The 23,531-nt window shown below is 42.0% G+C and overlaps 1 protein-coding gene across 8 annotated transcripts in view; it reads right to left on the bottom strand.

The window, feature by feature from the left end:
• Positions 1-2,997: 2,997 nt before the first annotated feature.
• Positions 2,998-23,531, bottom strand: part of PTPRM (protein tyrosine phosphatase receptor type M) — an 824,073-nt gene continuing 803,539 nt past the window's right edge. For all 8 annotated transcript variants that reach the window (XM_081079020.1, XM_081079013.1, XM_081079015.1 and 5 more), the window contains 4 exons: positions 19,416-19,541; positions 17,361-17,524; positions 10,163-10,298; positions 2,998-3,841 (listed from right to left, as the gene is read on the bottom strand). In XM_081079020.1, coding sequence (XP_080935146.1) covers positions 3,788-3,841; positions 10,163-10,298; positions 17,361-17,524; positions 19,416-19,541 — 480 coding nt within the window. In that variant the 3' untranslated portion in view covers positions 2,998-3,787. The remainder of the gene's footprint in view (positions 3,842-10,162; positions 10,299-17,360; positions 17,525-19,415; positions 19,542-23,531) is intronic.

Raw genomic sequence — 23,531 nt, 5'->3', positions numbered from 1 at the left:
GAGGAAAGAGAGTCTTCTTTTAATCAAGGCTATGGGGCAAGTTTATTTACAATTGAACAAATGTTCCTTAATGCATAGTAAAAATGTCTGGAGTTATCGTGAGCAGAAGCTGCTAGGACAAAATTGTATAGCAGTATGGGAAGGGCAGCATAGGAGAGGAGTGAGCCTTGATTGAAAGACTAAGCATTCTAGCGGTAAGGTTTGTTATGTTCCAGATAACAAGCCTGCACAAGTTGAGGTGCCAGGTGATGTGGGAGGTCTGAAGCAGGCTGACAGGTGGTAACCAACCTCCAAGATAGCCTCCAATTATTTGTCCTTGGATTTGTCCCCGTGTATTTACTCCCACATTGAATAGGGATGAATCTGTAGCCAATAGAATATTGTGGAAATGACAGAGTATGACTTCCAAGGCTAGGTCTTAAAAGAAATGGTGGCTTCAGCTTTGTTTCTTCTTGGATCACTGGGAAAAGCAGGCTATCATGCTATAAGGACATTTAAGTAGCTCGTGGAGAAGCTCACACGGGTAGGAAATGAGCCCTCTTGCCAATAATCAGCACCAACTTGCCAGGTGTGTGAATCACCTTGGAAGTATATTCCCCAGCCCCAGTTAAGCTCTCAGATGACTGCTGCCCTGACCCAACATTTTCACAATCACCTCATGAGTGACTTTCAAGTCAGACTCATCTAGCTAAGCTACTCCTAGATTTCTGACTCATAGAAATTGCATGAGATAATAAATGTTTATTGGTATTTTTAACATTTAAATTTTGGGGCAATTTGTTATTCAGCAATAAATAGCTATTGATTTTGGCACCTGGAACTGGATGTCTTGGCAAAACAAAAATATGGGCATGGGTTTGGATCTAGACATTGAGCACAAGCTGGAAAGACTCTGAGGAGAGAGAGCGCTGGGGGAGGTGTGGTGGTGGTGGTGGTGTCAGCTCACGTGCGTTGTCCTGGTGGCTCACCTTGTTGGCATGGGGCAGCAGCTGGGCCTATAACTGCCCACCTGCTGAGTATAAAAATAATATAGCTGCCACTTCTATTTGCCCTCTACATCTTGTATTAAATGACCTCCGGGGCCCACCCACTGGAAATATAAAGAAAGCGAATTCTGGGGAATATAGTTCACTGACCCAATGTTGCTATATGGCAAAGCCGCCATAGCCCCCAAATGGAATGCTGTTATGAAGTTGTCCTTGAGCAGGACCATGTCAGGAAGTCAGGGGACAGCATTCACGGGTATGGAAATGTCTGGGAGGTTGAGGTTGCCACAACAGATGGCAACCCAGAGTACTGAGAGAAGGTAGAGAAGGGACATTTAGCCAAGACGTCAGCTTCTTTTGCAAGGGGCAGAGACTTGTTCTGTGTATTGAACGTAATAAGAATCTCAACCATGCTGCATGGCCTCATGGGAAATCAGAAAGCTGCAAAATGTCCCTTTTCTTCTATCACTATTTCTGCTAAGATGTGAAACCAAGTGAAAGAAAGGTAAAAATCCAAGAGATCCAAAAGTCTAGAGGAAACAATTGGCTTCAATGTGAGCCGGGGTTGGGGGCTGATAATGGAGGGATTGACTAGGAAATGGTTGCTTTATCAGACTCAAGATCACTTCAACAGCATGCTAAAATGACTTCTCTTTTACTCCAGCAAAAGGAATGAAGACCAAAGCTATGATTATGTAGAGAACAGAGAGTGCCTAGCTGGCAAACAATGGATGCAGCTTTCCATATGGATTCATCCCTATGGAGATGTTCACAGAAGCAGTTTTTAATCTTTTATCAAAGAGAATTGGGTGAGGATGGTGAGAGACCACTGTCCTGGAGGAGCCTGAGCAGTGAGGCATTTAGTCCAGCTTAAGCTCAGTGCCTGCCAGCTCTTCCTGAGCATGTGTAGAGTTCCACCCACCTGAGGGGCGGTGCTGGGAAATTCACATCAGTCAGGGCAGTATGGATTGTGTAACTCAGCGTAGCAAAACAGTGCAGGCCTAAGATGCAGATATCAGTTTCAGTCTTCTTCATGGACAACCTCCACTCTTGGGATCTTTGGTCACCAAGATCCCTAGAGCAGGCAGGAATACCACTTTCAAGCCTCTCCACTTTCCAGAGTGGGTGATGGGTCTCATCTCCCTAACTCAGCAGGCGTGAGATTTCCTACACCACAGGTTTTAACAAGGGTGCCTGTGCTGCTGCTGTTATCCTTTTACCTCCCTGGGCTCTGGAGGCACCTGGCACCAACCAGCTGGGATGACTTTGGATGGGTTATTTCATCTCTTCTAACCTGAGTCTCTTCAGCTGTAAGATGGCTCCATAACTGTACCCAAATCATACTGCTGCGGGGAGGATCTGCTACCATTCGGGAAAGCACCCTGCACAGTTTCTGGCACAGAATTGGTGTTTGATAAAGGTTTGTCTCCGTCATCAACTAGTCATAATTTAACACAGCCCGGCGAGCAGTTTAAACCCATGTTGTAAGTCCATGGCATAGCTTCCTTCTTCTTCAGAGGTTAGGCAGAGACCTCAAGCAAAGCAGAGCAGGCCGCCCTGACGTGATTTCCCTCCCCAGGAACTTTGTGCCCTGCATAAATGCACTCTAATCCTATAACCCTTTAAAAAGAGTTCCCTCAGCAAGATTCAGGTCTGACTGAGGCTTGGAGAGGACAGATATTACCACAGCTGATTGAGGTGAAACGGAGAAAGGAGAGGTGGCTCCCAGTCAGAACATCACCATCCTGGCATCTGGCCCAGCGCCCTCTGTAATGGGGATTCTCCCATCAGGGAAAAATTCACTGTCTGGGCAGACTCTGTGGCTTGTGTTTCCTCAGCACCAGGTTCCCAGAATGGACCTATGTTTCTCACTGACAAAAGTTCTGTCTCAAAAAATTCAACTCCACTTGCTCCAGGCCAATAGACCCCAGGTATAATCTCTCTGCCAGTGACCTGGAGTGACCAGTGCTCCCTCCACCGCCTGGGCACTGGGAAACTAGGAATACACCAGGACTGGTCACTGGTCTTTATTGAGTTGAGAATTCACACAAGGCAACATCATACAGTAAATCATTTCCTGGACTTAATAAAAATGATTGTCACTCACTGTGCTTCACAAAAATTTCTTTTAATGAATAAATAATTTGATGAAATCAAAACTATTTACAATATAAACAAATGGAAAAGCTTTGGATCTGTGAATCTGATCGCTGAGCTTTGCATTTTTGAACTGACTTCCTCCCCAGCTTTTCCCTTGAAAACAATACAAATCTGATAGAAACAATAACTCATACAACATATCTTTGTTCATTATATGTTTATCTGTTAGTCTTGGAAAGCTACATAAGCTTATATTATGCAACATGTTAAAATACAAATATTAACTAAAATAATATATTATCATAATGCCAGGTAGCATTCTCCACAGAACAAAAATGTACACTCAGCTGTAACAATAACAAAGGTTCACGGGCCACAAAATAATACCCCAAAGGTACAAATTCCTTCATAAGAATATAATGTGCTCTTCAGTTTACCAGATGTCTATGCTGCTCTAACAAGCTGATGTCTCGGAGTACAGTATTGGACGACTGTATGCTCTGTGTTCCTGCCAGGCAGCAGCATTACTGGGAATTGGGCAGTGCAAGCAGTTTTATACACACTTTCTAGGGCTCTTACAAAGAGCCAATTATGCAAAGCAAAATAAGCATATTGAGAAGCCTTGATCTCATGTCCACAAATGCCCTGGAATGTCTTGGCTTTGTGGGATGAAAGGGTTGGTTTGTAGAGCTGTGATGCTGTCAGCCAGAATTCAAGTATTCCAGGGCCACCTCGTAGCAGAACTTGTACTGATCCTAGAAAACAGAAGGGAAAAAATGTCAGCTCTATAATATCTAAATGCTGTTTCTATTAAAGCAATTATGCCAGATTAGGGATTTAATTAAAAGAAATCAAACTGAGGATTTGAAACCGGGATGAATCAGAAAGTCATGGTTCTGAACCACAAACATATCCATTGTTTGCAGATGTCCCCCACAAGAACCTGATGAAAGGTATTTTGATATCTGCTTTCTCTAGAATTCCTGGAAAGTTCTAGGCAAGTGGAACACATTTATATGTTTGTCCACACATATATGTTTACCTGTACGTCAACATCCTGAGCACAAAATATGGGAAAATCAAGAGGTAGAAGGAAAGGTAATGAGGGCTGGAGGACACGCTTTCATGACTTGCTTACATAAAGCTCTCAGTAAATAAATGCAGCTTGACCCCTGGCCCAGCTTTACTTTTGATTTTTGGTCAGCATCAGCAAGACTTTCTCCATTTCATGAGAATCTTTCAGGTGCCTCCTAAGTACCGAGCACCTTGACCTGGTCTTTGACTTTGAGAAGTACAAGGTCCAATGAGAAGTAAGGAGGATGAGATACGTGACCCAAGACAACCTGTGAGGCAGACCTGAGCAGGGCCCATGAACGGTCCCCAACATGAGTGTGGTGGAGGAGACAGTGGGAAGAGGTAGCAGGTGATAGGACAGACAATGAATGGTGGAGCCGGGTAGGTGGTACCATGCCTTGGTTTGCCCAGGACTGAACTGGTTTATTCCTCTTATCCTGGCAAAAGCATTAGTAGTATCCACTTCACTAACAGTTTGAATGATAAAGTATATGGTCATCCTAATTGGGGTCAAAACAGGCATCCAGGTAAGCAACAGGATATGGAAAGGCAGAGAGAGGAAATGTTTTATACCCTTTGGGAACCACATACCAGTTCTTAATCAGGCAGTGACTTTATTTTTCTTGAGCACAGATTTCTCAGATCATGAACCTTGGCCTGAGCCAGCCCCGTGGGAGGTCCTGGTCCACCCAGCTGGGGTCTCAGGTGGTGGGGGAGGGCATTCTGCACCTGTGTGTATGCACTGTGCTGATGGCCACCTGAGTGTGGGCTCTGAACCAAGCAGAGGGACACAGGGGTGAGGATGCCTCCACCTGCCACCTGGTAGCAACCCAGTATCCGGGGCAGCTCAGCAACTGTAAGGCTTTCTTCCCACCTCATAAGAGACAATCTTTCATGAGATCTGAAAGTCAGCACCACTGTCTTAACAACCAAGGAAACGAATCTTTTATTTTTGGGTTTGCCAAATTAATTAAAAATAAATTTCTACTTTTTTTTGGATATATGCCTCCTGATTAGTCACTGCAATTTCCTTTTTTTTACCAATTATTTGTTCTCTAAATCATTTGTTCCCCACTAGTCTAACTTATTTTTTTGAAGACAAGGGCCATAGCTTATCTGTCTGCATATAACACACCGGTCTATGGCACAGAACCTGACATACAGTTGGGAGGAATCAAATGTTGGTCGTATATGTAAATGATGACAAAAGGTTTAGCAGCGTTTGATTCAACCCAATAAACATGTCAGGCTAGAGGTTTGGGGGATTTCAAAATACAGCCTCAGTCCTCAGAGAGCTTACAATCTAAAGGGGAAGACAGAGAGTAAACAGATATACTGAAGGTGCCACAAGATCAAACACCAATAGCAGTAACACCTACCAGGATGGCTAAAATAAAGAGACAGACAATAACAAGTGTTGGTGAGGATGTGGAGAAACTGGAGCCCTGATACACTGCTGGTGGGAATGTAAAAATGGCACAGCCACTTTGGAAAATAGTCTGGCAGTTCCTCAAAAGATTAAACATAGAGTTACCCTATAACCCAGCAATTGCACTCCTAGGTATATACCCAAGAGAACTGAAAATAATGTCTACACAAAAACTATCTGATTCCATTCTAGTATTTTTCATTTCAGGATTCGATAAGTTTATTTTCAGAATGTTTAAAATAAATCACCTGAATTTCAGAATTCTGATGTTGTCAGATCACTGAGATGACATATTGCCTATGAAGTGTTCCAATCATGTCTGTTTTTTGTGAATCACAGAAGACAATTTTTTCATGGAAATCTAAGAGATTCAATTCTTTATTGGATAAACATGATTTTGTACAAATCTAACTGTGCAACTAATTTCCGTGCCTACTACGAACCACCCTTTTAACATATGAAAATGTTAAAATTTCTTTTAGTGGGAAATGTGGCTGCCGGCCTCAGGCCACAACACAGGCGAGGAAACACCAAAGGGATTTCAGGCTTCAGTACCAAGGGGCTGCTGTGTCGGAAGTCGATGATGTTGCCCTGTTGTAGGCACGACTATAATTTCCAAAACGAATTCTTTCTCTCTCATCTAATCCCTCCTATGCAAGCTGCTAATCCCCATAGACTCTGTGATGACTGGTTTCTGAATCAGAAAAGTAAGAAGAATGAGGAGGAGGATCATAAATTGTTCTGTCCCCTCCCCCAAGCACCTCGGGAAATGCCTGAAATCTTCCTACATTGGAGACTGATTACACTTGATCACCAGGCCTGTCTTCCACATTTTCCTCCCAGTTTGCTTGCTTTTGAACTGTATAATTAAGGCACACTAGCTCTCCCTGTGCTTCTGGGAAAAAAAGAATGTTTATGCCTTGGTCCCAAGCTCTCCCAATTTGAGTGTCATGAGCTGGCTTTGGGCATAAAGAAGTGATGTGAGCAGGGGCTCATCCTACCTTGTGCAGGACGGTAACCAGGGTGACGGGCTATCCCTCTCCAAGACCCCAACCCCACTTCCACTCCAGACCACATGTCTTATTTCCAAGAAGAGGAAGAAAGTGAAATCTGCAAGGGTACCTAAAAGCCAGGTTATGCACAAAAGCTCTTGCTCACTTAGGGAGGGCATCAAGGCCACAACCCCAGCAGATGATCTTGGGAGCCTCCCTGAAGAGCTCAAGCTGTGCCTTTGTCAGCACATGCTGTCTGTGTTAATTAACTCTGATCTTGGTAACTTTGGCCAAAGTTCCTACCACATCCCAGGGGATAATATGTATCTCTAGGCAAGATCTGTCCCCTAAAGGCTGTTTGTTAAAACAGCCCTGGAAATCTCAAAAGCCAAGTGAGGAGGACAAAGGTGAGAGGGGAGCTGTTTGTTGAAGCCCCAGTTTTCTCACAACTATCATAGCTTCAAAGGAGCTCAAATCTCAGACTGTGGCCTGGGTCCCCCTGGGACCCAGTCCTTTGATAAGGACTGGAGGCTTGGTGAAGAGATGATAACTTAAAAAGTGGTCAGGAAAAAATACCTCTGCCCCAGCTGGAAAAAAAAAAAATCTAGTCTTGTGTTATAAATTATTTTGCTTCCTGGCAATCAATTGGCTTTTCTCCAGAGCCCCCAGAACTAAAAAATTGAAGAACTAAATCTTTTAGGGCCTTCTGGATCTCTCTTGAGTGCGTCATGCTTCAAAACAGATAGATAGATTTTCAAACTCAGAAGTAATTTAGAAAAAGCAGAGCCTCAAAGGATGATGGAGACGGACATACTGACCCTCTCTGCATATTCGTCCCACCCTGCAGGGAGGATGCCTTGGTAGAATTTTCATGCTCTGAATGCAAGGGGCCACTGCATGATTCAGCCTCTGCTCGTGATACATGAGCAGATTCAGTGGGGTCCAGGCCAGGAGTTTTCCCATCCACCCACCTGCCTCCCCGGCTGGCCAGCACAGAAGTACACTCCAAAGCTTTCTGGCACACACTTCACCATTCTCTGAAGATACAGCTAAGTAGACTCAGTGCTTTTCAGCTGCTGGTACAACATGGGAGATGCTTGGGAGACACTCAGGTCTCAGATGGCCTTTTATGCTCAATAGAATTGTACCAGATTTTATCATCCCGACATGAATTAATCCCCTCAGCCAACATACATACGGATGGGTACCAGACTAAACAGGAATTATACTTATAGGTAAAACTAAACAAACATGACAAGGACCCTTCTTTAACTTAGGAAGCTTCAAGCCCCATGCAAAGAGGACTCTGACATTTTTCTCTCTGGTCACCTGATGTTATCTTGCTAACATTCACTGTGACAAATGTATCAGACATTTTTTTTTTTCAGGAAATTGAAAAACTTTCCTATATTTCTCAGCCCGTGCCCTTATCCTAACACTGGTGTTGCCCTTTTGAGTTCTGGGCATCCAAGGATTCCGTTCTCTCTATTTGAATTACACCTAATGACAGAAACCTCTAAATAGTGAGCTGGGATCAGATGCTCCCTTCTGGTTCAACCACGCAGGTCTCCATTTCACGGAGAATCACCCTGTTCCACTGATGTGGAAAAAGCCACATTGTTTCTGCCCATAAAAATGTGCGTGTGATGAAGCTGTAGCCAGAGCCATTAGAGGAAAGGCCTCGAAAGGGTCTATTCTAATGGTCTGTTTAATTTAGGCTGCACTGAGAGGGAAATGACATTTTTTAATCAAGGTCAGCTTTGTGTAGGTATCAGCCCAAGTTTGGAAGCTACACATCTGTCTGTGAATGAGGGAGATCAAGTACAGTCACAGTCAGAATATTTTAATGTATGCATTTGTTTTCATCCGCTGCCAGCCTTCTTATCTATCTTAACCTCAGACCACCTCTTTTCCCAATCACTTCCAGTCCAGGAGACTGAGAATTCTGTGGTGGTAGAACCCTTTGAAATTCATGGTGGGTCCAAGGGAGTGAGCTAGCTCTCTGTTTCTGAGAGGGGTTGGTTCTAGAGATCATGGAACACAGCCTTTCGGCCCAACCACATGAAACCTGTGAGATGTGAAAGGCACTTAGAGTGGTGCCTGGCACACATTAAGTTTCATGTAAATACTAGCTGTTAGCCTCCTCATCCTCCTCCAGCCACCTCCGATCAACTGCTGGCCGCACGATGCCCTGGGACACCTCCACTACCAAGCACCACCTCTCTCATCTTTGCAGTTTCCCAAACACTCTCACATATATCTTCACATGAGATCACTTCCATAAGCCAACATTATCCATAGTTCACACAACCCAGGCCCAAGAAAGTAAAGTGCCTTGCCCAAGAAGGCCTACACTGCCACGTTCACTTGTCTGAGACCACAACTTGAATCAGTAGCAGAGCTGCCATTACAGTTTGGGTTTTCATGGGCTTTGCTAGGGCAGGGAAGAGAAGACAGTAGTTTGGGGTCACGGCTGTTTTTCCACAGAAGCCAGATATCTACTGATGGCTGTGTGAATCTGCACCTGGCCAAACAGGCGCTCCTCCACCAAATCCCCTAGCCAGCACCATGCCTCTTGGAAACAGAACAACTTGTCAAGCATGAGACATGTATCTGGAGAAAGCAGACGCTCCTAGAGAGGGATTTGGATGTGTCACAGGAGTTGGTGTCATTGCTCATATCATTACCCAGCCCCCAGTGCTGCTGTAATGACTGGGGACCATAGCTACTTCTTCAACTTTAGCTTAACTCTCAACTCTCTCTTTAGTCCCTTTATTATATTTCAAATTTTAACCCCATTTCTGCAGTGCTGTGTCCCCAGGAACATAGGCTTTCCAAGCTTGTCAGCAGTGGCCATCTCTTCTTCCCTTTCCCCGCTCCAGGCCATTCTCCTGACCCTGGGATCAGTCCTACTGTTTCCTTCAGATCTTTCCTCCACTGACAGAGAAGTACAAAAACCTAATCTAAAAGCTTCTTCCTTTAAGCTAGGCTACTATTCTTGAGTCACAGTGGTTGGCCAACAGCTCCACACAAAAAAAATAAAAAAGACAAAGAAAAAAAAAGAGAGGTTTCATGAAACACTCTAAGAAAATAATTGCACATAGTCCTTTGTTTCTCAACTCCTTTAATCCTTTTCTCGGCTATGGCCACCATAATTAAGTGCAACATTCTGGATGTCAAACTAAAATTCACGGCTTTGATAAATATTAGGTGATTAAGCTATTTATAAAATATATAATTTGAAAATCTGGCATTTCATGTGCTATGATAATTTCTTTTCTGTGAAGACTAAGTGCTTAAGCCATGTGGAAAGCACTGCCAGGAACGGAAATTAATAAGGATGTTCACTTGTGAGTTTCAACGATTTCCACATTTCAAATGCATTTTGATGAAGTCTCCTCGTGACAAAGCAAAGTTAAGAGGAAGAGGGAGAAACCTTTGCAAGCAAAGAGATCACATTATACTTTTGAAAAAGTGTCTCTTCCTCTGTGAATCAGTGTCACCATCAATCTGTGAGATGGCACCGAGTCTTCCACTACCCAGGAAAACGCCACATTTAGCAGGACAGGGGGAGGGCCTACCAGGAGGTCCACCATGTTGGGCTTGTTGTTCCTCAGCGTCTTCACCGCGTGGAAGACGTCGACCGTCCTCTGGTGCCGGAGCGTCTCGCAGACGATACTGATGGCACAGAAGGTCCCACTGCGGCCTCCTCCATTCCTGTCGGAAGAGAAATCAGATGGTTGGACTCTGTTTGCCCTTACTTTGCACCGCTCACGCAATCTTTTAGAAGTGCCGCCTGAACCCGAGAAAACGTACTGGTGGAGGCCTCAGAGACCCAGAACTTTCCGCCTGGGCCAATTCTTCTAATTAAAACAGACGGAGTCGATGAGCTTCAGTGCTGGGTGCACAGTTCCCAGACTGGAGGCGATGAGAACCTGGCACAACCTGCTCTCCCTGTCTCACCTCAGCTTTAGATTGTACAATTTAATACAGCACCGTATCAATTTTTATAGAGAGGGCTCACCTAGGAAAATTTTCAATGAACAAACACCTCATTTAGTATCTGCCAGGAAAACTGGTGATGAGTGTGGGTTCTGTTCAAGGATGGACTTGGTCTTAAAAAGAACATCTATTAGTATTTCATTATTTATCTCTAAAACATAAGGACTCTTTTTAAATAAAGCTTTTTTATTTTGAACAAGTTTAGACATACAGATGTTCGCAAAAATAGCAGAGAATTCCCTTGCATACCCACCTTGCCCTAGTGTGAACATCTTACACAACCACAGTACATGGGCAAAACCAGGAAATTAACATGGCTATAAAACTATTGCCTACACTACAGACCTTGGTCAAATGCCACTAGTTTTTTCATGAATGTCCATTTTTTCTGCTCCAGGATCCAATCCAGGATCCCGCCTACCTTGCACTTAGTTGTCCTGTCTCCTTATTCTCCTCCAATCTGTGATGGGTCCTCCGTCTTTCCCTCTCTTTCTTGACCTTGACACTTTTGAAGAGAACTGGTCAGTTATTTTATGGAATACCAAACAAAGGATGTAGACGTGGAAAATAGCCATGATCCCTATCTGCAATTTGAGAAGTCACTGTAAAATACAAATTGTAGAATGTCTCCTCATTTGGGCTCGTCTGATGTTTTCTCATGATTGGAAATGAGGTTCTACATTTCGGCAAGAAAAACAGAAGGGCTGTTGTATCCTTCAAGGGATTCATGTCTTATTGCTGGTGATGTTAACCTTGACCACTTATTAAGATGGCGGGCATCTGGCAGATGTTGTCATCGTGTAGATGTTATTGTTCTCTTTGTAGTTAATAAATATCTTGGGAAAGATACTTCGGGATTATGCAAATATCTTGTTTCTCCTCAAAGTTTCACCCACTGATTTTACTATCCATTGGTGGGTCCTGTCTGCAGCAACGACCAGTGCGGTGTTTACCTAATCGCTTTTCTATTTCCCTTGCTGTTCCAACATTCTACTCTAAGAGAGAGCTATTTGTTTCTCTTTCATTTAAACATTTTCTTTGCTTATTTTGTTTTATGATTTATGTCAGTTTAGACGTATACATATTAATTTCCTTTTCTGAGCTAAAATCCAGGAGTAGCGATATTTATTTTGTTGAAACTGTTCCAACTTCGGTCACTAGGAGCTCCATCAGCCTCGTCCCTGTGGTCTTTTGACAAGACTCCATCCTTTTTTGAGCATCTCCCTACTTTCTGGAACCACAAGATGTTCCACACTCATCCTGCATCTTCTCTGTACCAGCTCTGGAATCAACCACTTCTCCAAGGAACTAGGGGTCTTTTTTTAAAAAAAATAAACACAATATCGTGATCACACCTAAAATAAACAATACTTTTTTAATATAATCAAATTTCTAGTTACTGTTCAAATTTCCCAGATTGTTTCAGACATTTTCTTATGGTTGCCTTTTTCAAATGCACATCCAAGCAAAGTCCACACACTAGTATTTGGTTGAAATGTCTTACAAGTTTATTTTAATCTATATGTTCCTCTTTGCTCTCTTTGTTTTCCTTGGCAATTTATTTCTAGGGAGAAATGGATTCATTTTTTCTGTTGAGAGCTCCATATTCTGGATTGTTCTCATTCACTGTCTCTGTGAATCATTTAACACGCTGCTCTCTAATCCTGTATTTCCTGTAAATTGAGAGTTAGCTCCAGAGCTTCATAAGAATATTTTTTTTTGACAAAGATACCTTATAAGTACACATTCATCAGGAAACAGGCACAGACGTCAATTTTTCCTTGTTTTGTGATTTTAAGATTGATCATTGTGTTCAAATGTCAGCTTGATCAGTCCATTAAGTTCCAAATCAGTTTTAAATAGAATACAACATACTTACAATTAAGTCTACAAATGATAAGTATATATCTGAATTAATTTTTACAAATGCATATGTAATGTAACTACCATTCAGATAAAAATACAGATAACGATCAGCCTCCTAGACCTCCCTCTCACTCCTTCCTCATCAATACCATCAATACCCGAAAGATACTCTCTGTTCTCACTTCTAGCATAAGTTTCTTTTGTCTGTTTTTGAATTTTGTATCAATGGAATCAGACAGTATATGCTCTTTTGAGTTTTGCTTATTTAACTTACTATTATCTGTGTGAGAATCATCCATGTCATATCAGTAGCCTATTCTTTTATGTTGCTGAAAATATAATTCCATTGAATGGATATATTACTGATAATTTATTCATGTAACAGCTGATGAATGGGCTGTTTCTACTTTCCAATATTATGAGTAAACCTGTTATCAACACGTCTTGTGGTGCATACACGACTCATTTCTGTAGTCATATGTCTAGGAGTGGAAGAGCTCAGAGAATGTATTTATATTTAGTTTTAGTATATGCTGTCAGCAGTTCCAAAGTGGCTGTATCATATTTACCTCCTACCAGCAGTGTATGGGAGTTCCTATTACTCTACAGTTTCACTAACACTTGGTATTATCATTTATTTATTTGTCTTCTAAATTTCAGCCATTTCGGTGAATATGCTGTGGCATCCAATCCTGGCTTTAATGTGTATTTTCCTGAAAACTAATGGTGCTGAGGATTTATGCTTATTGGCTATTTAGATACTTAAAAAAAAACAGAAGTTCTTGTCAAGTGTTTTGCCCAATTGGGTTATCTATCTTTTCTCTATTGATTTGCAGTAGTTCTTGGGCGTTCTGGCTGTGAGTCCTTTGTCAGATGTATGCGTTCCAAAACTCCACCAACTTTATGTCTTGTGTTTTCACTCTCCCTTGGTGTCTTTTGATGAATGGAAATGTTTAACTTCAATGAATTCCAATTTATCAATGTTTCCTTCATGGCTAGTGTTCTGTGTGGTGTGTAACACACCTTTGGTTACCTCCTGATCATGAAGATTTTCTCCTAGAAGCTTCGTTATTTTCCTTTTCACATTTTGGTCTACAATCCACTTGGAAATGATTTCTGTGTGTAGTGTGAGGAGACCAGGTATGAAGGCAGTTTTTTCCTGTTGCCTTGCAGTAGGTGTGTTGCTGTGGGGTCTTTGTTGTAACCCAGGTGATGGTGTGGCTCAGTTCCTGGATTTTCCTTCTGCTCCATTAGTCTATCTTCTGTCTTTGCACGGATACCACACTGCTTTCCCCCAATTTGTTTTTCACCTAATGTTTTCAGAAGCTGTCGGCTACGATTATCTACAGGCATTATTTTCATCAAAAATTGAAAAATGGGCATATCTTACATTTCTCCTGGTATATTAGCTGGAAGACATGTATAAGAAGAAAACCCCCTATTTGCTCTGACAATTAAGTTCATGAACTAATCTTAGAAAAAGTGCTACATCCCCCATTGCTGAGTATCACTACAGTCACCTTTGAAGTACTCCCCTTGGGAAGCTATGCACCGACACCAGAGCCTAATCCAGCCTTCAAAGCAATTTTGGAACTGTTTTTTTGGAATGGCCATCAGAGCTGTCATCGTTATTACCCTTGATGTCCTGAATGTCATCAAAATGTCTTCCTTTTAATATTTCCTTTATCTTCAGGTAAAGAAAGAAGTCACTGGGAGCCAGATCAGGTGAGTAGGGAGGGTGTTCCAATACAGTTATTTGTTTACTGGCTAAAAACTCCCTCACAGACAGTGCCGTGTGAGCTGGTGCATTGTTGTGATGCAAGAGCCACGAATTGTTGGTGAAAAGTTCAGGTCGTCTAACTTTTTCATGCAACCTTTTCAGCACTGACAAATAGCAAACTTGGTTAACTGTTTGTCCAGTTGGTACAAATTCATAGTGAATAATCCCTCTGATATCAAAAAAGGTTAGCAACATCCTTGAAACAAGTTCACCAATGCAATTGTCACATGCTGTTCTAGGAACCATTCAGTTCACCGCACCCGAAGGTCTGTCTCAGACAGCGATGCTCCGCTCACAGCCATTAGGTGGCGCTACACGATGCTGAATACACGCTCTTCCCTCAAGTTGAGTAGCAGGGAGCTGTTGTGTAGTTGTACGGTAAGTTCTCTTTCCTGGCCTATACTAGAGGATACCAATTTAACCTAAATTTGTTTCTCACAACCAAAAACTCTTAGATTTAGATTCATAAATCTAAACAATAAACATCCTCACCAGGCCTGGGTCTCATATTGCCCTGATCCCAAGAGAGCAAGAGGCAGCACCACAGGAACCACAAGGACTCTGTAGTGGGGGAGAATGGTGCTCAAAGAAAAATCAAAGTTCTCTCACCAGAAGAAGGGGAAACGGTGCTGGGCTGGCAGGAGGGCAGAAACAACAGATGCCCACCATTGCCCACTGCAGTTAAAGAATAGCCCACTATTTTAGATATCACATGGGAAGGTGATATAACTGTTTAGTTCTAGGGTCACAGCTTTGTCCAGGAAGAGTATAGTTGGTGGTTGTTTACAAGGTGCAGTGATATAAGTGGTCTTTTTATCTTCTCAGGCCTGTCCTGGTGCCTCAGATTTCCCACTGTGACTTAGTCCTTTGGGTTACAGACTAGCCATCATAAGGAAGCTACTAATCAAAGGGTTGCCATGCATTATATTCCTGGTTCCACATGTCAGTGAACTACAGATGCAGAAATGGGCATCTGCAAACTATTTTCAGTTTTTTTTTTTTTTAAACTTAGACATAATACAAACTCTAACTAAAATGTCTATTTTCCTTGCCAGGATTGTATTAATTCACACAGGTGACCCTCTGATCTTTTTCTGATTGGAGGTTATACGAGGACTTAAAGAAATAAAAACAGGGATGTGAGATGTTATCATTCATTTTCTGGCATTTTCTTGGCAGAGATATTTTTAATGAACTGAGTCCATGAAAAGGAAGCAGAAAGTAGTAAGGGTGGTGATGGTGGTGGGGTGTTAATAAACAACTTTTCAGAGAACAAAGAATTTGGACCTCTGGGTGAGAGTTAGGAGTGAGAAGGTTCATAAGACTCTTTCCAAGGAAATAGCAGGTTCCTGCAGAATGAGGCACTGCCGCGTTTTGACTTGTGAGAAGCAGCGCAGAGTTCTGGGCTGCAAGGGAGGCCTGCTGGGCCCTCCCTGGGTAGGGGGTGGCATTGTGTGAGATAAAGACAGGAGTAGAAAGTAACCCAGCTTAGCCAAGCTTGTCATTTTAATGAAGGTTGGTGGGCCCAGAATAAAACTTTATTTTCCCTTCCATTTGGGAGAGATCTCATTGTATGCCTCTGACGACACTGCTGAAAAGAGACATAAGCTTAATACTTTAAGATTCCACCATTTCTCTAAACATCTTCCCTAACTGCCATGACTTTCTAATTGCCTGCTCCATTAAGCCAATTTCAGCTGGCGGATTAGCTACATATCACCACCAATGAGAAAATGCAGGTGAAAGTGCTTTGAAAAGCATGGAAGTCTATTCAGTAGCTCTCCACCTTGGCACTGAGACTATTTAGTAGCTTTAAAAAACTGATGTCTAGGTCCACCCCCCCTTCCCCAACCAGTGGTTTTGATTTAATGGGGTTTGGGTATGGCTTGGGCATGGATTTTTGTTTTCTTTTTTTAAAGCTTTCTAAATGACTGAACTACTGTGCTTCCCCGAAAATAAGACCTAGCCGGACAATCAGCTCTAATGCATGTTTTGGAGCAAAAAAGTATAAGACCCGGGGTAAGACTGGGTATAATATAATATAATATAATATAATACCAGGTATAATATAATAGCTGGTCTTATTTTACTATAAGACTGGGTATAATATAACATTATAATATAATATAATATAATATAATATAATATAATATAATATGATGTAATATAATATACTGGGTCTTATATTAATTTTGGCTCCAAAAGACGCATTAGAACTGATTATCCGGCTTATTTTCGGAGAAACACGGTAGTAGCCAAGGATGGGAGTCACGGCTCTGTAGCACAGGCTTTCCCGTTTTAGCACCTGCTAAAAGTGGTGGCCTGGAGACCACACTTTGGAGACAATGACTCTAACCAAACCTTTCCAATATATTCTTACATTCCCAGTTCAAAAACAAAACAAAATAAAACAAAACAAAAATCCAAAACAAAACTCTCTTAAAAACCACAAAGTAAAAGAGTTCTTTGACTCTGGGTGGTGAACACACAATGGGATTTATAGATGATGTTTTACAGAATTGTACACCTGAAACCTATGTAACTTTACTAACAATTGTCACCCCACAAAACTTAAAAAAAACAAAGAAAATAAAAGAAAAAGAGTTCTCTGTAGGCTCTGACAAGGTTTCCAATATAATTATCAACTAGTGTGATGTAAATAAGCTAGCTTTGCTGGGTGGGAGGAAGCCCTGATGTGTAGCATTTGCTGATTTCTCTGATGTAAATGCCTCCAATATGGACGATTTCAAGTTACCAACAGTTTAGAAAATTCATCCAGCTCATAAAATTCCCCCAAATGTAACAACTGGCTCTCAAGAGCCCACTGAACCCACCCAGGTGTTCAAGAGCCCACTGAACCCACCCAGGTGTTTTTTTTTTTTGGGTGTGTGTGTTACAATCACAAGGTCAGGGCTTATTTTTATAGCAATGACACCCCCATCCAAATGCAAAATGTGCATACCTTGTTTTCTGCAAAACAAAGCAAACCCTCACTGGGTAAACTGATCACCTCCATTCCCCCACACCTACTTAAGTCCTCTCCAGTTGTAGTGAAACAAGAGCTAGTGAACTAGGAAGTAACCGAGTGTAGGCTGGTCATTCTGAAAAGTAGAGCTCAATCTCACACTTACAAACAGTGCACAACCGTGCGGCCTTCACCGCCGTTGTACTCCTCCTGCCACTTGTCCACTTGGCGAATAAGCTTCAAGAAGGAGCGCTTGGACACCGGTGTGTCCCTGTACATTGGCCAGCCCAGGAACTGGAATTGCTGCACCATCCGATATCCATCTTGGGGCTAGAGAGAGTCAGGCAACAGTCAAGGAGTGGAAAGAAAACAGGCCTTGTCTACTTTAGTGAATTCCTGTGAGCTGATTCCACTTACTTCCTCTTCTCATCAAAGCAGGGCACTAGGAAGGCCTGCCTGTAAATAACAAAGGAAGCTGCTACTGGCCTGAGAGTTATGAGATGTAATCTCCAGCTGTTATAAAAAATGAGGTGTTTTAAATGACAGGCCAGACCAATAAAAGTGAAGCATAAGGCTTACAATTTTGCAAAAGCTAAGTGAAAAATAACACACAACATGAGCACTGACTACATTGCACCGTAAGTGGTAAAATGGCTATACTTTAATTACAGGCAAATTAAAGGTAAAGGATAAATTACAATCAGGAGATGCTTGTGAGCTCAGGGTGATAAATAGACGGCACTGTGTTTCCTGTATTATATGGTTTTGCTTATTGGTGTGAATGTTGCTAAGATATCAATAGTTAATTAATCTTTAGTCATAATTAAATGAAATTGCAGTATTCAAGAAAGTGTTAGAAAAGACAACAGTTTTAACCGGGCCATGCCTAAATCACTTGGACTAAATCTTCCATGGCTCTCAGCAGCATTTGATACAGGCGATCGCTTCTTGTCAACACACTTTCTTCACCCAGCTGTTCCTGTACACTCTCTCCCCTCTGCCTTGGCCTCCCTTTCTCCCAGACTTCTTGCTGATGGAAGCCGCAGCCTCAGTCCTTGGGTCCCTTTCTCTTCTGTCTTTCACTTGATTTCATTCACTCTTACGGCTTTCAATATTCCAATAAGTCATCTATTTATATGTCCAGTTCAGAACTATTTCCTGAATTTCACCCTCATAGATTCAAACACCTACTTGATATTTCCACTTAGGTGTCTAATAGTCATCTCAAACCTAGTATGTTTCAAATTGAACTCCTGACCATCTTTCCATGTGCGACTAACCCCACCCCCCCCCCAAACAGTCCTGTTACACCCACAGCCTTTTTTAACTTGGTTAATATCAATTCCATCGTTCTAGTTCTCAGGACTAAAATCTCCAGAGTCACCATTGACTCCCTGGGATTCAACCTGTCAGCAAATCCTATTGGCTCTATCGTCAGAATATACCGTAATCTCTCTACCTCTTACTACCTCCAACTGCTACCACTCTTGTCCTGCCATTGTGATTTCTCACCTGGATGGTTATAATAGCCTCCTGATTGGTCTCAATTACAGTTTATTCAACATAGAAACCAGAGTACTCATTTTAAAAGGTAAATTATATCGTGATTTTTCTACTCAAACCCTGTAATGGCTCCTTATTTACTTCAGAGCAAAAGCCCAAATGCTTGCAGTGGCCTTCTTGACCCTACATAATCTCTGCCACCCTAACCCCCCCCAGCCCGTTTCTCTCTAAGTGACCTTATCTTACTATGCTCCAGCCACATCATCCTCTTTACTGTTCCTGGAACTCACCAGGCAAGACCCAACCTCAGGGCTTTTGCACTGACCATTACTGCTGCCCGGAAAGCTGACTCCAGAGAGACCTGAATGGCTGCTTCGTCACTTCTGTCAGGTCTTTGCTCACATGGCACATCTATGTAAGACAGAGCCTTTCTCTCCCTCCTGTGCATGGCCCTAGCATTTTCTACTTCCCCACTTTTTTCTGTAGCATTTATCACTTTCAAACATACTATATCTCTTATTAAATCTGTTATACCTATTATTTATTATCTATCTTCTCCCATTAGAATGTAAGCTTCATGAGGTCAGGAGCTTGGCTTTGTTCACTGATATATTTCAAACTCTCAAAACAGTAACTGACACCAAGTGACACAATAAATATTCAACAAATAAGAAAATAATGAAACTGCATTATAAGTAATATTGGCTGTGATTCTTACTCTGGCTGCATTATAAATACGGAATATCCTGCTGATGATGTCTTCTTCTAAATCAGCAGAAACAAATTCCACCTGGATGGGGCCATGTCTGTGTACTCCGTTCTCTGGCCAGTACTGTGGACACAACTGAATTCAAAACACAGAAACATGAGGTTAAGGATCAGAATAAGTTCACCATGGACAGTTTGAATGAGGTCACTATTGACATTCAGGAATTCTTAATACTTCCTGGATTCACTTCATTTTCTTTCCTCACTGTCTTTTCCTTCCAGTAAGTGGAATTTAGGACTTTCTTGTTGGCTGAGTCCTCAGCTCAACCTGTCCTTCTACTATTTTTTCTTCATTTTTTTTTTCAGAAAGAATCGTTAAGCCATGAGCAATTCTGCTTTCTGAGGTGGTCATGTGGACACTGTCCAACACACCCTGTTGTAAGAGTACTTTTGCATGCCGGCAGGCCTTGGGGAGATGCCACTAGCTGCCATTACAAGAGCTAAGATACTTAGGGTGGCACACATATCTGCTAACACACAAATCTCCATCCTCCCATGGGGTTGCACTGTAATTTGTAATCACTTTGAGCAATAGGGCTATTTTGTGACAAAACACTGATAAGAGTGTTGGGTTGCATTTTCATGCTGTGGTCCAAACCCTCTCAGCTCCGATCAAGAAAACGTGGTGTAATAAGAGTGAATGTTTCACTGATTTTTACCTGGAGATGCCTTTAATTAAAAACACAATTTCCTAGAGTCTCAAACTCCAGGTATTGGTGTTACTGGGTAACTAGAACTTTGGCACAACGTGACACACAACTCGGTGTGGTAGGAGTGCTGCTGGGTATGGTGGCTTATCAAAGAGACATGTTCATAAACATCCCACAGAAATACTAAACTTGGAGATATGTGAGAGGACACCCAAGATCTTTTCTTCTTATAACAGTTTCTTAAAGCCCTAAAACCCTAATTGGCATTTCAAGTTGGAAATTAAACTTCTTTTGGGACTTGGTATTTCAGTGACTTGTTTTTGGAGTAGTGTGTAATTTTGATCTCTTTGATTGACTTGAGGGACAAATAACTGTGGTGAGGCAAGAGGGAACTACTAGATTATTTTGTAAAAAGTTTCTATTGGGTCAAAAGCAGATGAAAAACATATCACCTAATTTTAAGCAGAATGATGTACTACAACAGGATAATCCACTAGTTGAATTTCCTTTGTTGATGGCTATTATTTTCCAAAGGATCTAAAATCCAATTGTCAAAGTTTGCTAAGGTTGATTCATAATCAAGATTGCAAGATAGTCTTCAGTTAACAGTGGGACAACTGAAACAGCAATCTTCCTCTCTCTGTTACAAAGAAGTTAGAGGTTTGGACTTTATGATCAAGAATGAAAATAGGATAACTAAGCGTACTTTCTATGTTAGCAAAGTGCATAGTATTTTAGAAATTACATTTATTTATTTTTAAGTAATGCTTTCATGAAACTTTTCCTTCTTCACCAGCACTTCCTGGTGACAAGTTATAAAACTGCTTTATCAAACTATAGCATGCTAATATTTATTTCCTTTTTGATATCCAAGTGTACCAACTGTTAAAATTAATAGGCATTATGATGGGAAGCCAAGATGGTAATCAAAGCTCTAACATGCACATTTGAACGGTTCTGCCCATTTTACTCCTGACTGAGCTAGCTTTGCTTTTTGCTTGCTTCCTCAGTTCAAGTCCTGATAAAAAGCGTGTCACTTACACCAGAGAAATATGAATGGCCTGGGCTGGTGCTTGGCTCTTGGCACACTGCATTCTGCACTCTGCCCAAGTAAACCGTGTAGAAAATGGCTTAAATGGTGCATAACACGTCCATGAACCAGACCTATAAATGCTTAAAATAGTTGAGTGCTATTCTTGTACAATTGGAAAGCCTTTAAGTTCAAATGCTCAGTTTAGTGTTCTCTAAAAGATGGACTCCCAGGAGCCTCTTTTCTCTCACTCTGAAAATCAGCTCTGTCTGCCCAATGGAATTGGAGTCTCTTTGTCTCTCCTACCATAGGGCAGGCAAGGCTTGGTTTGACTCCAGACAGTTTAAGTTTAGAATGCAGCTCCAGAGTTCAAATACTGTTGTTTAAAAAGAACATACAGTAATCACTAACGTCTGGCTCACTAATATGAACAAAACATTATATCATTACATTTCAGGATTCACATTAGGGGGAAAAATGATTCTGAAGAGGAAACATGTCCCTTATCCTATAACTGTGACTAAGAAATCTTGAATTAGTAAAATTTAACCCATGACATTGTGAGTTACAAAACTGGGATCCTTAGTCCTGTTTTGAGTTCTGTCTTTGAAGCTCTCCAAGCTGTGGTGTCTTTACAAATGGCTGCAATTTATGTTTCCGAAAAAATCAATGAGAAAGACTTCCAAAATATCTAAGCTTCTTAAAGAACTAGGTGAGGTCAAGAATTATTTATTATTATTTCATTAACTAGCTTTCAGGCTAGAGCCTTAACAATATAATGTAGTGCCTCAAACATAATTGAAAACATTATAGAATTAAAGTGAATGTCATGCCATTTATGACAGATGATGGCAGTAAAATGGATTGTAGGAAGGAAATATTTTGTCCAGTTTGGATACTGAAATACTTCAGACATTTTTTATTTAAAAAATTTATCTCTATCAGATAGGAAATAATTCCATTCCATAAAAAGTTTTTTGTTAAAACATGCTAAGTTCAGATTTCCAGTCAAGGTGGTGTAGTAGGAAAATGCTCTGCTTGCATACAATCATGACCACATCAAAATTACAACTAAACTACAGAACAACCATCATTGAGAATCACCTGAAGTCTAGGTGAATTGAAGTCCTACAACTAAGGACATACAGAAGGACCACTGTCCCTGGTAAAAGGGACAGAAATGTGGAAGGGGTTGGTCTCACACCCGCATGTGACCATTAAAAATGGAGAGGGATATCTCAGCTGCAGAGGTATACCTCCCAAAGGAGGGAGGGGTCCCAGCCCCACACCATGGTCCCCAGCCCAGGGTTACAGTGTCAAGGAGAAAAGTATCTATAACTTCTGGCTGTTATAAAAGTATCTATAACTTCTGTGGTTTCTGAAAACCACCAGAGGTTGTGGCTGAGTGAGATGAGGGGTGGCTGGAGTCCCAGGTGTTCCTCTTAAAGAGCCTGTGCATGGATTTACTCACTGATGGATTCACTTGCTCTGAGCATTAGCACTGACTTGAAAGGCACCAAGGACATATGGGGAAGAACTGAGTTATCTGATTTCGGGGTGAAGGCTGGAGGAGCAGCTATCTCCCAGACATAAGTGTTGGCAGAATCCATTGTTTCTTTGTTGAGATCTCCCCCCTTCTACCATGCAGATAACAGGAAGCCACCATATGAGTCTCCATCAACCTGACCAACATTGGTGGTCCTGCCCTGGTGATTCCCTGAAAATCTGCCCTACTCAATCTTTGGGCACACTCAAGCTGCTTCCAGTGGCTATTCCATACAAATGGCCTGTCTTGGCTCATTGTGGGGACAGAGCTAGGAGTGCAGTTTCCAGGCTCTCAGTCTCACGTGGAAAGGTGCTGGCTCAGGTAGTAAATGGCCATCAAATGTAATTGGATGGCTATCAGCTGTAGCTAGTTGGCCATCAGCTGTAACCAGTGAGCCACTGGCCACTAATATAACTGCTGTGGCTACGTTAGCAGCAAATGGGGGACTAGCAAGAAGACAGTGGCTGAACTAGCAAGCTTGGATTGCAGTTAGCATGGCAGATTGTAGCTAGCAAGTGAGGTTGGTTGACAGAGAGAAGTAGACGGCAGGTTGCGGATAGTGTGGCTCCTGCTTCCTGTGTCTCCAACCCAGCCGCCAGCGAGAATATAGTGGTATGACTCCCCTACCTATGGCTCTGTGGGTGTTCCTTTTTGGCCTCACCATATCCTGCGTTCTTATGTGGGGAGCGAGACCCTGCCTGACAACCTGCAGGATAGTCATGCTGCAGACTTTCATAAAATCTCTAAAAAGTTCCCAAAACCCTAACAAACAGCATCTGGCCTCACTGTACCCAGTACCTCTTGTTGAGCAGCCCATAGCCTGGCACTAGTGGCAGCTAG

Source organism: Rhinolophus hipposideros (genome assembly GCF_964194185.1).
Source record: "Rhinolophus hipposideros genome assembly, chromosome: 17".
NCBI classification, from domain to species: Eukaryota; Metazoa; Chordata; class Mammalia; order Chiroptera; family Rhinolophidae; genus Rhinolophus; species Rhinolophus hipposideros.
This window is presented reverse-complemented; position numbering and strand designations above follow the sequence as displayed.